This window comes from Hemitrygon akajei, chromosome 21, assembly GCF_048418815.1.
Source record: "Hemitrygon akajei chromosome 21, sHemAka1.3, whole genome shotgun sequence".
In the NCBI taxonomy this organism is placed as follows: Eukaryota; Metazoa; Chordata; class Chondrichthyes; order Myliobatiformes; family Dasyatidae; genus Hemitrygon; species Hemitrygon akajei.
In genome coordinates this window covers 27,944,625-27,961,450 of record NC_133144.1, presented here as the reverse complement: position 1 = coordinate 27,961,450, position 16,826 = coordinate 27,944,625, and the positions used below count along the sequence as shown (strand labels likewise).

Sequence of the window (16,826 nt, the reverse complement as noted above, 5' to 3'; positions counted from 1 at the left end):
TTTTAACTACAAGAAAAATAACAATTCTACACATTAATCCAACATATTCCTTTCATAGTTCATGGTATCGCTGGCCCATGTATTGCTGCGTTACAAGACAGTTCAGATTTATTTGTGTTGGGTTAGAGTTTTGCCGTGTCAGCTTTCTCAGTGTGCTCTGTAAAGTCTTCTGTGGAACAGAGAGCAATTGTCGAGGAACTAGTTACACAGTGAGTGTCCAAGAAATAAAATAAAGAGATAAAGGGTTCTTGGAAGTGCCAATACTCAGAATACTCAACTCCAACAATGGTCAACAATGAGCCCGCCGTCTTATGATTTGACACAGAATGACAAACTATTCAGTTAGGAAAAAGAGAAGCCTTAGCACTTTTAAAGAGACAATCAAAAAAAAGAGCAGCCAAATCACAGGCCAATGAACAAGAAAGATACAACAGCTTTGACTGTATGATGAGATAGCCAAGAGTGATGATTAACATTCTCAGGCTTGGAACAGGAATGGCCTGGGAACCAAACCCATTTAAAATGTTGCGCAACTCTGAAACTAATATGAATTTCAAACACTACTGAAAAATGGCACTATAACATTTAACACTAGAGATGTTGGAAGCCATAAGCAATGCACAGAAAATGCTGGAGGAACCCGGTTGGTCAGGCAGTATTTATGGAGAGAAATAAACGACATAAATTAATGTAACTTACCTTTGCACAACTTGGTCTTTTTAAATTTTTTGTGATTTACCAACTACTTTCTATTCAATTCTAAAAGCAGATTCAGTTAGTGCTGGAATGAGCACTGGTGTAAATAACTCATACAAGCACATAACACATGAAATAACACATAGCACATTGTTACGAATGTGCTGCAACTCTGAGGGGCCGAAGGGTACAAAGTCGCCCCCTCCTTTTTGAGAATCGCAAGATCGCTATTAATTCAGGTCTGGGACCCAGGAAATGAGAGAGAGACGTCCAGAATACACAGGGTTTGGAATGTGTCCTGGCCTCAGTGAAAACGGAACCATTGATAATGGCTATTGTCTCTTGGAGACGGAATTGTGTATTGAGTACTGTACTATTCATTGAAGCCCCTCAGGGGACGACCAGAGTGGGCTGGTTGAGGGATTGCATCATCCCAACCTGATTGACATCTGAGACCCCGTGAGTACGGATAAAAGAAGGTCTGGGGAACAACCCCTTTAGACGCACCAGGAGAAACGCTAGAAATCCTGTGACAGCGTTTAATAGCGACAGCCGGTGGGGGCTCGTGTGCGTCTTTCCCTTGCCTGGGATTGGAGGGCTCACCACGGAAGAACGGCTTAGCTAAAGAAGAGGCCACAAGTGAACAGCCACACCAACGAGGCTCCGACGGATCGAAATCATAAAAGGAAAGCCGGCAAGTTTTTCTCCCAAAACTCTCTCTCTCTCCAACTATTGCAAACCCAGCGGTCCCCAAAGGCTGCAGCCTGCATGAACTGAGTGACTTTTATATTTCCATCAGACAATACATTATCCCCTAGACAACGATAGAGCGTATTTCTTATTGATTATTATTATACCCGCAGTTTTAGATTTAGTATTGACGACGTATGTTATCTGTATATTTGCATTGATATTATTTTTGTGTATTTTTACTAATAAATACTGTTAAAAATAATATCATCAGACTTCAACGGACCTCTCTATCTTTGCTGGTAAGTGACCCAGATACGGGGTTCGTAACAACATGAAATAGTTCTGAAGTACAATAATTTTAGAAAATCCTGCAGTCACTTCATACATGGACAGAAATGTAATTATGACTTATTTTTGTATGCTAATGATAATTTTGGCTATCAGGAAGAACTCCCCCACTGTTCTTCATGACACTGCCTAATGGTCTTTTCCCTGTGAGAGCTGCTCTTGAGGCTAAAGTCTTTGAAGTGTGTCAAGTTTTTCAAAATAACAAATACAAACTGAAGGACAATTTTACTTCATTTCAAAGCTAATATGATTAAGAGCCTGTTTATTTACTGTTTTTTGTTAAATAAGATTGGTGGAGGGGCAGGCAGTGTTGAGGTAGGCTGCAGGTAGGAGAATGGGCAAGAAAGAGGCAAATGAAATACAATGCTGGAAAGTGCACGGTCATATACTTTGGTAGAAGAAATAAATGTGCAGACTATTTATATCCAAAAATCTGAGATGCAAGGGGTCTTGGGAGTCCTTGTGCAGAACCACCTAAAGGTTAATGGTGGTGAGGAAGGCAAATGCAATGTTAGCATTCATTTCAAGAGGTCTAGAATACAAGAACAAGGATGTGATGCTGAGGCTCTATAAGGCACTAGTGAGGCCTCATCTTGAGTATTGTGAACAGGTTTGGGCTCCTCATCTTTGAAAAGATGTGCTGGCATTGGAGAGGATTCAGAGGGTTCACATGGATGATTCAAATGTTCAAAGGTACAATTTAATGTCAGAGAAATGTATACAATATACTTCCTGAAATGCTTTTTCTTCGCAACCATCCACGAAAACAGAGGAGTGCCCCAAGAATGAATGACAGTTAAATGTTAGAACACCAAAGTCCCCCCGCCCAGCTCCCCTTCCACCTGCGTGTAAGCAGCAGCAAGCACCAATCCTTTTCTCCCTCCCCCGGCAAAATAAAGTGCACCCGCTACCGGCGCTCAAGTGTGAGCAAAGCAATAGCAAAGACTCAGACGTAGTTACCCCAAAGACTACATTGTTCACCCGATAATTCGACATGCTGCATGCTCTCTCTCTCTCTCTTCTAATAAGGGAGAAAGAGGTGACTCCATTTTCCAACGAGTGGGGAGACATAACAAATAACTCACTGGTTTATGATGTTAAAAGTCCATTACGTCGCTTTTTTCAAGCTCTGTGCCTGAAGATTGCAAAGATCCCGGGTCCCCAGGCACACGGTAGATGTTCTGACTCCCCCAATGACACATGGGTCTCCTGTGGCAACACTGACCTTTAATCCGCCCGTCTCCAGTTCCTTGAGATTCCAGGCTTCTGAATCCATGCCGAAATCTTAGGCCAAGCCTTTGGCATGCCGAATAGCGGCCGATTGTGGAGCCCTGGGAGCGGGTCCCATTCCCACAAAGAACTGTTGTCAGCATGTAACTCCAGGTCACGGTCTTCAAAAGAACCCTGAAAAGGAAAAATAGAGATATGAAAGATGGAAATAGAACTGTATTCGAAGATGCAAGCAAAGACGTTGCCGTTGCATGCCATAACTACTTAGCTTCGCCTCCTCACCAATTCCAGGAATGAAAGTGTTATCATACAAGAAATGTTTGATAGTTCTGGGTCTGTACTCGCTGGAATTTAGAAGGATGAAGGGGGAGGAATCTCATTGAAACCTTCCATATATTGAAAGGCCTAGACATAGTAGATGTGGGAAAGGGTATTTCCCATGGAGGGAGAATCTAGGTCAAGAGGGCATAGCCTCAGGATAGAGGGGTGTCCATTTTAACAGAGATGTGGAGAAACTTCTTTAGCCAGAGGGTGGTGAATTTGTGGAATTTGTTACTACAGGCAGCTGTGGAGATCAGGTCTTTGAGTGTATTTAAGGCAGAGCTTGATAGATTCTTGATTAGACACAGCATCAAAGGTTATAGGGAGAAGGCTGGGGAGCGTGGCTGAGGAGGGGAAAGAGAATGGTCAGCCATGGTTGAATAGCAAAGCAGACTCGATCGGCTAAATGGTGTAATTTTGCTCCCATGTCTTATGGCCTTATGATCTATTTAAAAAACTTCTGAAGCTCCACTGTTAAAAACTTTTGCCTAAACCTTCAAAATAAAAATTGAAATTTATGGAAACCTCAGTATGTCAGGCAACATCAATGGAGAGAGAAAGAATTTAGAGGCCAAAAATGTACATTGTATTTGCTACTTTAGAAGACCATTGGCAATATAAACACAAGAGATTCTGCAGTTGCCAGAACTCCAGATAAACACACAAAGTACTGGAGGCACTCAGTAGATCAGGCAGCATCCATGGAAATGAATAAAGATTTGAAGTTTTGGTCTGAGACCCTTTATCAGGACCACTGGCAAAGTCCTCCTTGTTGGTCAGTATGTTCCACTTTCTACACAGGTCAGGTGCTGGTTCAATGGACCTCCTGTTCTGCTGGATAGATCGGAATTGAAGCCAAAACCTTCTGAACTGTGGAGCTGGATAGCTCAAAAAAAGCTATGCTCTACTCCATTTCACACCACACATTGTAATGTATGTTTCGGGCCAAATAAAGGGAGTTAGTTGCAAGCCAGAGCTATATTAGTATCACTTTCATCAATAAGTATTTGATATTAAAGGCAGGGGAGCATATTTTAGTTAACTTTGTTAACACTTTTTTGTATTTGTAGCGTATCCTGTTTTATGAGTGGCTACCGGCCTTCATTGGAGGAAGTGTGTCACCATACAGAGGTCAGTATGGTCCATAATTTCTTGAAACATGTTCTTGAAATATACCTAACTGATAAAAAGGGCAATGTGAAAACAAATAATTTTTTTTAAAGAAAGGTTGAAACAACATTGATGGGAAGTTGTTGCCAAAGTTGAAAGAAAATTTGGTTCATTTCCATCAGCAAAGACAGGAGAGAGTGCAGATGCAGGAATCTAGAGCAAAAAAAAAAGCTGCTGGAGGAGCTCAGTGGGTCAGGCAGCATCTGTAGAGGAGAAAAAGACAATCAATATTTCAAATCCAGATAAAAGATTTCCATCTAGATACATTTGGCAGAGGCAGATACATTAAAGACATTTCTGAGACTCAGACAGGCACATGGATGAAAGAACAATGGAGGGCAATATGGGAAGGCAGGTTTAGATTCATTCTGGAATAGATAAAAAGGTTGGCACAATATCATGGGCAGAAGGGCTTGTACTGTTCTAAGTTCTAAAACTCCAGAAAGCTGTAATATATAGAATCTCATACAATTCCAGAAGGTAACACAGAGCATTTCTGATTTTCAGTTTCTGTTTTGCAGGCTACAAGAAATATATAGATCCCAGCATTTCGCCTGAATTCCAAGCTGCGGCTATTCGAATAATGAACTCCTTGGTTCCTGCAGGTGTCTATATGAGGTAGTAAAGCCAAATATTACATTGGTATAAATGTCTTTGAATGTTTACTGGTGTAGCTGTGTTAGGCAATGTGGAAGAGGCTTGACCCAAAAGCAGAGCAGCTCAGACAATTTAGAAGCAAGTGGTAACATTAATTATATACTGGAAAGTAACATGCCACGAGGGAAACCAAAACAAGGGAGAATAAATACTAAGCACAACAGACAGCAAGGTTACTGAAGGCTAGCAGTAACTGGTTAGGGGCTGCTGGTTCAATGAGTGAACGAGGACTGTAGATGAGAACTGGGGTTGAAGAGGCTGCAGGTGATGAGTTAGAAACAACAAGCAGCTGACTACTGTTATCTGCGTGGAAGGTTACCTGGAAGGTGCCTGTATGTGCAGGCCTGACAGAACACCCTCAACCCCCACCGCACACTCACAGTTGGCTCCTGATGGTTTAGGATGATCCAGATGGATCTGGTGGATCTCCTTAATGAGCAATGCATCCAGGATGGAATTGGATGGCACCCAACACCTCTCTTCTGGGTTATGCTTTCCCAGTTGACCAGGTACTGTACACCCCATCTATGATGACATAAATTCATTAACCAGCAAAGGGTGTACACTAGACCAACTCTTCCCTCCTAGGTTCCGGAAGTGCAGGCTCAGGTGGGTTGAGTGGTCCATATAAAATGGGCTCGAAGCTGGTCATGGAAGCCAAGGGTGACCAAGTGTGATGCTGAGGAACGGTGGCAGCTGGAGATAGCAAGTGATTGGGTTGATGTGGTGAGTAATCTCGAAAGGACCAGTGAACTGATCTGCAAGCCAGAATAGTCTGCCTGGCTTTTTGTATGACAACAGTAGACAATTAGGATGGCCATCCAGGCCCACCTCCAAGCATTCCAGTAGTGGTGAACCAGGGCCTGGGTGGTCAGGACCCCCAGCATTGCATCCTCCGTGGGGGGAACAATGGAGGTTGGTAGCCATGAAACACTTTAAAGGGCAACATACCCACGGCAGAGGAGGAGGGTAGATTGTGGGATAGCGCGGGCTAGAGAAGATACTTCTTCCAGATGAAAGGGTTAGAGGCAGCAAAGCACTGCAGAAACTTTTCCACCTGCTGATTGGCTCTTTCTGGCTATCCATTAGTCTACGGATGATAGCCAGAGGACAAACTCACTGAGGTGCAGAAGAGGAAACAGGATGCTCACCAGAATTGGGAGATGAATTGTGGGCCCTGGTTGACACAACGTCCTGAGGGAAGGCATGGAGTCAAACTACATGTTGAAGGGACGGTCTGCTGTCTCAGGGGCTGACAGAAGCTTGGGGAGGGCTTTCAATTTGGCTGCATTGGAGAAGTGGTCCACCACTGCAATGACAACCATGGCCATGTCAGAAAGTGGCAAACCCATGATGATTTAATGACAGGTGTTGAGGGAGTGATAGAGGCCACAGCAGCCTAAAGAGCCACTGATTGGAGGAAATGGACCAGGCATGTTGAGGGCAGGCAGAGACAAACTGACATACATTTGCAATCATGGTGGGCCACCCAAAATGCCATCACAGAAAATCCAGAGGTCATCATGTATCTGGATGGCCAGAGTGGTGAGGAGTGGATCCACTTGAGCATTTTGCCACCAGCACAAACATGTGGATGTCAGGTGTGTCAGCCAGAGCAGGCTGGTGCTCTAAAGCCCGGCAGATCTAGTTCTCAAAATCCTAGAAATTCCTTCCTGTCTGTGTTTTAAAAGTATTCCATTATTTTCATGTGACACAAGTATTATGATGATAGTAATATAGCTGCAGAGTCCCTTGGTCTAGTGCCTTAGGTGACCATACTCTGCTGGGTTCACTCATCCTGTCGGGGAGTATAGAGGAAATTTGACCTAAAAGCAGGGTAGCAGAGATGATTTAGAAGTGAATGATATCTTTAACAATAGACTGCAAAAGTAACAAACCACAAAACAAGAGAACACAGATATTACAGACAACAAGGTAACTGCAGGCTAGCTGTAACTGGTTAGGGGTTGCTGGTTCAATGAGTGAACAAGGACTGTGGTTGAGAACTGGGTTTAAATAGGTTGCAGGTGATGAATTAGAAACAAGTGGCAGGTGATTCCTATTAGCTGGGTGGAGACTGGGAGGTGCCTGAATGTGCATGCCTGGCAGGCTGATCTACTTCTGATATATTGGTGGAACTGTTTAATATATCTAAAAGAAAAGGTAGCTCGGTTCAACTGACCGAGATCTGACTTACTGGCTCAATCTCCATTCAAGGGATAGATTATATAAATATTAGTTATCAATTCATATAAAGTAACATGCAAGAAGCTGGATAAAGTCAGCAGATCAGGCAGTATCAATGGAGGGAAGTGGACAGTCGACATTAAATGTTAAATGCTGACTGTCCATTTCCCTCCTTAGATACTGCCTGATCTGCTGAGTTTCTCCAACATCTTTGTGTGTTGCTCCAGATTAGCATCTGTAATCCCTTTTGACTTTCAGTTAAATTTCATGCTTACTGATGAAATGGTACAGCAAAGGTCTGTCTGTGTATGGAATTTTTTTGCTGCTCCAGATTCTACACCAAACATTGCTCCTCAAGCACCATTACCGAAACAAGCCAACAGGATATTCATTTCAATTCTGTTGGCAGCTGTGTTTGCTTAAGGAACAAGCGTAACCATACTTAAAGAAAAAAATTAATTATCTGTGAATTGAGTTGTATGAGCCCAATACTTTGAGATCATAAGACATTAAGACATAAGAACAGATTCAGGCCATTCATCCCATTGAGTTGGCTTCACCATTCAATCATTGCTGACTTAATTTCCCTCTCAACACCATTCTTCTGCCTTCTCCCCATAACCTTTGACACCGTTACTAATCAAGAACCTATCAATCTTCACTTTAAATATACCCAATGACCTGTCTTCTATAGCCTTAGGTGGCAACGAATTCCACAGATTCACCATTCCTGTCTGTGTTCTAAACAAATTCCATGATTATCATGTGACATGGGTATTAAGGTGACAGCAATATAGCTACATGGATCCACGGTCCAGTGCAGAGGTTTCCCACCTATTCTTATTCCATGGACTCCTACCATTAACCGGGAGGTCCATGAACCCCAGGTTGTGAACCTATGGTCCAGAAGGAAACACGTTATATTTTAATAAGAATACCAGATATTAGAAAAATGTAAAGGCAGTTCTGAAATTGTGAGCAATAAGAATACTTGCTTCTATTTGATTCTCCAGAAACAGAACATGCCACTTTCGACGGGTTAAGAATGTTTATAACAGAGAAGATCCAGCACTTCGTGTTTGCAATAACTTCTGGAGTCGAGAGGTATGGCAGCATTATTATTACACGACTGAATGAGCATTTAGGAGGACAAAGCTTCTGACTGCTCTGTGGCAGATTGTGAAAGTGAATTTAATAGTGGCCAAGTATGTACCCACTAGATCCATACAGAGTTACTGTGAAACCTCTGGAGTAATGGGTTCAGGAATAGCTTCTTCACCGCTGCTATCAGATTTCTGAATGGACACTTTCCCATGAACCATGAACACTTTCTCAGTATTTTTCCCCTCTCTTTTTGCACCAACTATTTAATTTATTTTTATATATGCTTCGTATGTTAATTTATAGTTTCTATTTCAATGTGTTACAATGTACTGCCGCTGCAAAGCAACAAATTTCACAACACATGCTGGAGATGTAAAGCCTGATTCTGATTCAGATTCTGGTAATGTGCTGCTGATTCAGTAACATCCTTCAGGAAAAGGAACGTTCCTTGCCCAGTCTCATCTCTGTGTGATTCTGGGCCTTGATTTTTAGCATCCACTGAAATGGCCTAGCCAACCACCTGTGAGCCACGACAAGTGGCACTTGATTACACACATTATTCCCAGCTTCCATGTCTGGTTTTCATCAAAGTTAAAAGTGTGGAATTTCTTTGACTGAGTAAATTATATGTGAACTACTAGCTTTAAATATATGTTAAGAATCTCAAAATCAGATTTAATATCACTGGTATATGTCATGCAATTTGTTGTTTTTGTGGCAACAGTACAATGCAATACATAATAATAAAAATTGTGAATTAAAGTATATAAAAAAGTGAAATAAGTAGTACAAGAAGGTAGTGAGGTATTGTTCATGAATTCAAAATCCATTCAGAAATCGGATGGCAGAGGGGAAGGAGACAAAACAACATGACCCAGATGTACCTGCAATCATTGCTGCTTTCATCTTTGTTATATTGGTCATGGTTGACTGATTATCTGTTCCTGTTTTTGCAATAACTTCCTCAAGCACGGAACAAAATAAATGGTCCGTATCCTTTTTTTCTGTGTTGATGGTGTAATGGGTAAGTTATTGATCCAATACCCAGGGGCTGCACCATTTATGTGAAGACAAAAGTTCATATCTTCTTAGATGAGGAGCTTAAAAGTTAGAATTAAAATATTTGTGTTAATGTAAAAGTGACATTAAAAACTGCTACATTCCTGAAAATACTCTTACAGCTAAGTAGTGCCCTTGAAAGAAAGAGATCCATTTCCTGCATGAAGATTGATCTGCATGTGATCTAGTTCCAAATCTTTTTTATGCTGTGGACCAATAACATTAAGCAAGGGGTCTGTGGACCCCAGGTTGGGAACCTCTCCTCGAGACTCATCAACCTGGTTTAAACTTAAGATTAAAAATTTAAGATTATCTTTGCTATATGTATATCGAAACATGCTGTACAGTGAAATGCATTACTTGCATCAACGATCAACACAATCTGAGATGTTCTGGGGGCAGCCAGCAAGTGTCAACACTGCCAACATCATATGCCCGCCACTAACTTGTACGTCTTTGGAATTTGGGAGGCACCTGGAGGAGACCCATGCGGTGACAGGAAGAACATGCAAACTCCTTACAGACAGCGGAAGGAATTGAACCCCAGCCTTAGAGTTGGCACTGTAAAGCATTGCACTAACCACTACACTACCATGCTGGCTGACTCTCTAAGGGTGTTTAAGGATGGATACTAAATACTAGCTTTGATAGTTACAGCCACATCTTGTGAAAAAAATGAATTAAAGGATGAGTTTTATCAAAGTGATTGACCAGCCTGATAGAATTATAAATCAGGTGTGGGAAGTAATGGCAGGAGATCTGATATGGTCATTTCTTTTCTACTTCATACTTAATAAAATGTGGCTTTATTATATAATGGAAAACAAATAATCTAATAACATACATCACTAAATCACCATTAAAAACTGTGCTGCATCTATAATGATGAGCATCATTTGAAATTGCTGTGCCAATTCGAATCATTACTCTCCATGTGATAAATAACAGTTACTCTTACAACCTTCATTTTGTGCCACCTTTAACAATTTTCACCAATTTATTGTGGCCATTTGCAAAATTTTGTACAAATTTGTATGGCACGCTTATGTAACAGTTAGTATAAAGCTACTGCGGTGCCAGAGAACCTGATTCAATCCCTGCCACTGTCTGTAAGGTGTTTGTACATTCTCCCCGTGACTGTGTGGGTTTCCTCTGGGTGCTCCAGTTCACACCCACAGTCCAAAGATGTCTGGGTTAGTGGGTTAATTGGTCACATGGGTGAAATTGGGGTCACTGAGCCAGAACGGATTGTTACAAGCTGTATCTTGAAAAAAATGTTTAAATTATTGCCTAAATATCCACTCCTCATCAGTAGCACGGGATATTTCGAACATTTGAGACAGTACATTGTTCATAATCATTGAAGCTCGAGATGACTCTGGAATGAATTTTGAAAGCACAAATTGTTTTAAATGTGTTAGAACCTCTGAACAGGGATGATTGGCTCCTTTTATAGGACATCTGTAGAGGATCACACAAAAGCAGAGACATAAATGTAAATGATGGCTTTCCATCACTATGCAAATTGAAATACATATTAATTCCTTCAATACTCTATTAATCATTAGATGTTTATTGGTGACATGGCTTTTATTAGTTAACTGGTGGCCATTTTCCACCGAATGGACCTTACCTTTGTTGATTGTGGTTTTAGAATTCGAATTTTAAGAAAGCAGAGGACATAGATGAGCTGATACTGGGAATGGCATCACAGCAAGCTGAAGAAGAAGACAATATCGTGGTGACAGACCTAAGAGGTAAAACACTGCCATTGTTATAATATCCGTGCCCCACTCAGTGAAACAGAACACAGAAATTGAGTGCATCAGTATGCTCTGGTGCCCCAGTAGTTAATTCATATCCTGTTTATTTGCATACAATTTAAACTGACAGATTGTCATCACGTCTGGAGGCAAAGTGATGACTTCAAAACCACTCACGACTGAAAATAAATGTCCTCTATCCCTTGAATTTGTTTTAGAGCATAGGACATGAAACACTAGAGCACAGTACAGGCCCTTCAGCCTACGATGCTGTGCCGACCTTATAACCTACTCTAAGATCAACCTCAGCCTTCTCTCCTCCATTACCCTCCAGTTTTCTGCCATCCATGTGCCTATCTGAGAGTTTCTGAAATGCCTCTAACGTATCTCATATCTAACTACATCTGTTAACTAATGTATCAAGGACAAGTGTGTGACTGTGACTGAGGTAGGTAGGGGATCCAAGATGTAGTGCTGCTTTTTAAAAAAATCAGAATCAGAATTAAGTTTAATATCTAGATAAAATAAGCAGTGCAAAAAGAACAAAAAAAAAGTCAGATACTGTATATGGATTCATTGTCCATTCAGAAATCTGTTCCTAAAACGTTGAGCGAAGCTGCTTATCCAGCAGAGTAATAAGAATGAAATGCATAATGCAAAACAAATTCTATATTGAATAAGACACATTGATTAAAATGTGAGTTGTAAATAGATAAAAATATTACAACATAACAGTGCAGGCTGTATAAAATAGTGAGTAATAAGTCAAGGTTTTGAAAAGAATATTTAAAATTGTTTATATTGAATTATCAGAACAATTGTTGCAACATTATAACTACAAGCAGTTAATTTAGTTAATGTGATCTGACAAATGTGTGTGATTATTTTATTACATGTATCTGAGGATGAACTGATTGTGTTAGTAGGTAAAACATTCTTCCCTGGGGCTTTCCTTCTTACTTATGCACCCTTTGTCAGTTTGGATGCTTAAATACTCACAATTAATGTTTCGGACCAAAAACCATCATGAGGACACTTGCTCTGGCAGCTCTTCCACATACATACAATCCTTTGAGTAACAAACTTCTCTCTCAAGTTCCTATTAACTCTTTCCCCACGCCCCTTAATACTACAGTACTGTGTAAAAGTCTTAGGACACACACACACACACACACACACACCATCTCTCTGGTGATTTCCTGCTCTCTCCCCTCTCCCCTCCTCTTTACTCACCCACGATTCCCCTTTCCCTGCCCCCTTCCCACTCTCAGTCCACAATTGAGACCCATATCAGAATCAGGTTTATCATTACTCATGAAATATGCTTTATTTGCAGCAGCAGTACAGTGCAATACATAAAATTACAATAGTACTATGAAAAAGCCTTGGGCACCCTAGCTAAATACATGTGCCTAAGATTTTTGCACAGTACAGTATGCCATCTAGTTCTTGATTCACCATCCCTGAGATAAAGACTGAATCCACTCAGCCCATCTGTGCTCTTCATGATTTTATATTATTTTCTAATGCTATTGGTCTAGAAATCTTATTACACAGTATATTATTTATGCTACACAATATAATTTAACTGGAAAATCATTCACAAGATCCAGTGTTTATCTCTTGTCCAATGAAGTCTGTGGCTTTCTTTCCATTTCTGATACACCAACAATGTGCGCAGTGAAGCCGGCATCGTACAATAGATAGCTGGATGCACGTTACAGTACAGGATAATCTTAGTTCATTCATGCTGCAGAATATTTCAGCAATGAGCCCTGAAAGGCCATTCTTTCCACCATTCCTTTAACATGCAACATTGATGCCAAGTGATTAAGGATGTAATTCTGAGGCTTTATAAAGCATTGGTCAGACCGCATTTGGAGTATTGTGAGCAGTTTTGGTCCCCTTATCTAAGAAGAGATGTGCTGGCATTGGAGACAATCCCAGAATGAGAGGGTGAAGAAATAAGGAGTGTTTGATAACTTTGGGCTTGTACTCGCTGGTGTTTAGTAGAATGAGGGAGGATCTCATTGAAATCTGTCGAACATTGAAAGGTCTAGATAGAGTAGGTGTAGAGAAGATGTTTCCGATAGGGGAGGAGTTTATGGCCAGTAAATCACAAGCTCAGAATACAACGACATCCTTTTAGAACAGAGATGAGGAGGAATTTCTCTATCCAGAGGGTGGTGAATCTGTGGAATTTGTTCCCATGGGCAGCTGTGGAGGCCACATTATTGGGTATATTCTAAGTGGAGGTTGATAGCTTCTTGATTAGTAAGGGTGTCAACAGTTACAGAGCAAAAGCAGGAGAATGGGTTTAAGAGGGATAATAAATCAGACATGATGGGGTGTCAAAGGTTACAGGGAGAAGACACAAAAATCAGTTTGAGAAGGGTAATAAATCAGCCATGATGGAATGGCAGTGCAGACCTGATGGGCTAAATGGCCTAATTCTGCTGTGTTCTATGGTCTTGTGGTGATTTCTAGTCTAATGCCTAATTTTTGATACTACAACATTGGTATGAGAACTATATTTTTTGGTGTTCTGTAATTGTTGTATTACTTAACTGATATATTGTCTTCCTGACTATGCCATATGCCTATTACAGACTTTATGTATGGACCTATGAGGTTCACACGATCAGATGCAGTAGCCCTTGACATCCAGCGGGGACGAGACAATGGTCTCCCAAGTTATAACCAAGTACGGGTGGCTCTTGATCTTGAGCCTGTTAAAAATTGGACAGAAATCAATGCTGAGCTCTCCAGGGAGAATCCAGAGGTCAGAAACCAGAATTACTTATTCCTATCTTGAGAAATGAAGAAAAAAATACTCTAAGTTAAAAAAAAATGTTGGAAAATCTGATTCTCAAGAGAGAAATATATATGCCAGTGTTATTTGTCTTTTAACATAATAGTTATTCACCAAATTTTGCCTCTTGAAAAATTATGAACTCATTATTCTTTTGTTCCTCTCAGAGGAGTAAGCTTTTTTTGGCCACCGTGTCTGCACCAGCTATTTGAACGAGTTCTTTCTCTGTTGCTCTGCATTTTATTTATCCAGTTACTTCATGCAAGTCACTACCTGATCCTTTCCTGCCCTTTTTTTTCAGACAGCATATTGGATATCATCAACCCCAATAATAACTGTAGAAATTTATACTTTGATTCTTACGATCACTGACCCAACTCTGAGTGGAAACAATTTTGACTTGTTCACTCTATCTAAATCCATTGTGAGACTGGGCACTATCAAAGGTCTATCTTGGTTCCTATAGTCTCCACCTAACCATGTCTTTGCTGGCATTCTGGTAAAGACCCATCCATGCCATTTCTAGAGCAAACACGAGGAAATCTGCAGATGTTGGAAATTCAAACAACAACACACACAAAATGCTGGTAGAACACAGCAGGCCTGGCAGCATCTATAGGGAGAAGCGCTGTCGACGTTTCGGGCCGAGACCCTTCGTCAGGACTAACCGAAAAGAAAGATAGTAAGGGCTTACTATCTTTCCTTTCGGTTAGTCCAGATGAAGGGTCTCGGCCCGAAACGTCGACAGCGCTTCTCCCTATAGATGCTGGCTGGCCTGCTGTGTTCTACCAGCATTTTGTGCATACCATTTCCAACTTGTTCACATTCTTACCAATGATGGGTTCCTAGGGTTAGTCAGATTAGGTGTTTTAAATGAGGCTTAAGGACCAATTTACAAATGTAACGTGTTTGGCTTTGGACTAAAATAACTTATAAAATCAAAGCTCGCTGCCAATAACAAATGCTTTTTGATTTGTTTTAAACTGTTTTATTTCCCTTAGTGGGACTCTAGAGTTTAACTTTTCCCTGTACTGTAGATGGGTATGTAAAAAGAGCTTTTAGCACATTGGTCTTGATTACTCAAAGTATTGAGTATAGGAGTTGGGAAGTTATGTTGAAATTGCATAAGACATTAGTGAGGTCTAATTTGAACCATTGCAGTTCTGGTCAGCTATCTACAGGAAAAATATCGATAAGATTGAGGAGTGAAGAAAGAGAAAATTTACAAGGATCTTATTGATAGGGAAAGGTTGAATAGTTTTAAGACTTTATTCCCTGGAGCATAGGAGAATGGGGGGGGGCGGGATCTGATAGAGGTATGCAAAATTATGAGGGTTATTGATATTGTAAATTTCCACTAAGGTTGGGTGAGACTAGAACTAGGGATCAAGTGTTAAGGATTAAAGATGAAATATTTAAGGGGGACATGAGAGGGGAACTGCATCACTTATAGTGTAGTGAGAGTGTGGAATGAGCTACCAGTCGAAGTATTGGATGCGGGTTTACTTTCAACACTTAAGAAAAAGTCGGATCAGTACATGGATGGGAGGAAGTGGAGGGTATGGTCCAGGTGCAAAGTTGATGGGACTAGGCAGAATAATAGTTCAGCATGGACTAGATGGGCCAAAGGGGCTGTTTTGTGCTTTTCTGTATTATGACTCTTTTGAAAGGGTGCTAATGTTCCACTGGGGCTTTACCTTGATATCAACATTCTTGCCTCTGTTAGAAGATTATGAGTTCAAGTCTCAGTCCAAAAATTCGAGCACATCATTCAGGTAGGCACATCTTCAGAACTTTACCCTCTGAGCTAGAGCCTTCTGGATAAGGGGCTTGTATTCACTTTCTGTTGGACGTAATTGATGTGTTTCTATTGAAAGAAAGCTCTTTAGCTTGGTTTTTTTTTTGTTTTTCTTTGGTTTTCTTATGCTTTAAATTTTTCAAATATTCTGGATAACCTAATTGTGAATGATGTTTTATCTCTCCTGTAAACCAGCTCATTAAGCAATTAGCAGCACTATACAATAATGACATATCCAAACTGGAGATGTTTGTCGGAGGCATGCTGGAGAACAGTGAGAAGCCTTCACGACTCTTCACTGCCATCATCAGAAAGCAGTTTGAGAACTTACGGGATGCAGACAGATTCTGGTTTGAAAACACCAAGAATGGGTGAGTTAAGGTCCTTCACTATCTTTTGGCTGCACACTTGGCAGAAGGATTATTAAACGGTTTACAAAGACATGATTTGTAGTGTGGCTCATCTGAGTGAGTTTCTGGTCAATGCTGACCCTAGGGTGCTGATGGTGGGAAATTTGGCAATGGCAATGACATTGGATATCAAAGGTATTGCAAAAACATAATACACAACCACTTCTGTTGGGAAGCTTCAGTTTGTTATTTTTCTTTATATCTTTTTATGAAGTCCTCTCTCACTCTATCATTGTGACTATATTGCTTTAATATAGGAGTCCAGATTGAATTAGGGAGCAACATCCGGCTGCAACACACAAGATGTTGGAAGAACTCTGTGGTTTAGGCACCATCTACGAATGAAAAATGGTGGTTGATGTTTTGGCATGAGATCCTCCCTCTAGTCCTGATGAAGGGTCTTAATCTAAAATGTCAACCGGCCATTTCCTCCTCATAGATGCTGCCTGACCGAATGAGCTTCTCCTGTGTTTCGTGTGCCGCTTCAGATACCGGCATCTGCAGACTCTTGTATCTCCAGCTTTGGCTGCAGCTTGCTAGAACATTTTTGTGTGTGCTAGTCAGAAGAAATTATGAAA

At 40.8% G+C, this 16,826-nt stretch overlaps 1 protein-coding gene across 1 annotated transcript in view; it reads left to right on the top strand.

The window, feature by feature from the left end:
• LOC140714177 (dual oxidase 2-like) overlaps nucleotides 1-16,826 on the top strand; it is a 145,404-nt gene that overhangs the window by 42,737 nt on the left and 85,841 nt on the right. Inside the window, exons 8-13 of the mRNA XM_073025053.1 lie at nucleotides 4,359-4,419; nucleotides 4,980-5,076; nucleotides 8,316-8,406; nucleotides 11,120-11,222; nucleotides 13,838-14,010; nucleotides 16,034-16,209. Of these exons, the coding sequence (XP_072881154.1) occupies nucleotides 4,359-4,419; nucleotides 4,980-5,076; nucleotides 8,316-8,406; nucleotides 11,120-11,222; nucleotides 13,838-14,010; nucleotides 16,034-16,209 (701 nt within the window). The remainder of the gene's footprint in view (nucleotides 1-4,358; nucleotides 4,420-4,979; nucleotides 5,077-8,315; nucleotides 8,407-11,119; nucleotides 11,223-13,837; nucleotides 14,011-16,033; nucleotides 16,210-16,826) is intronic.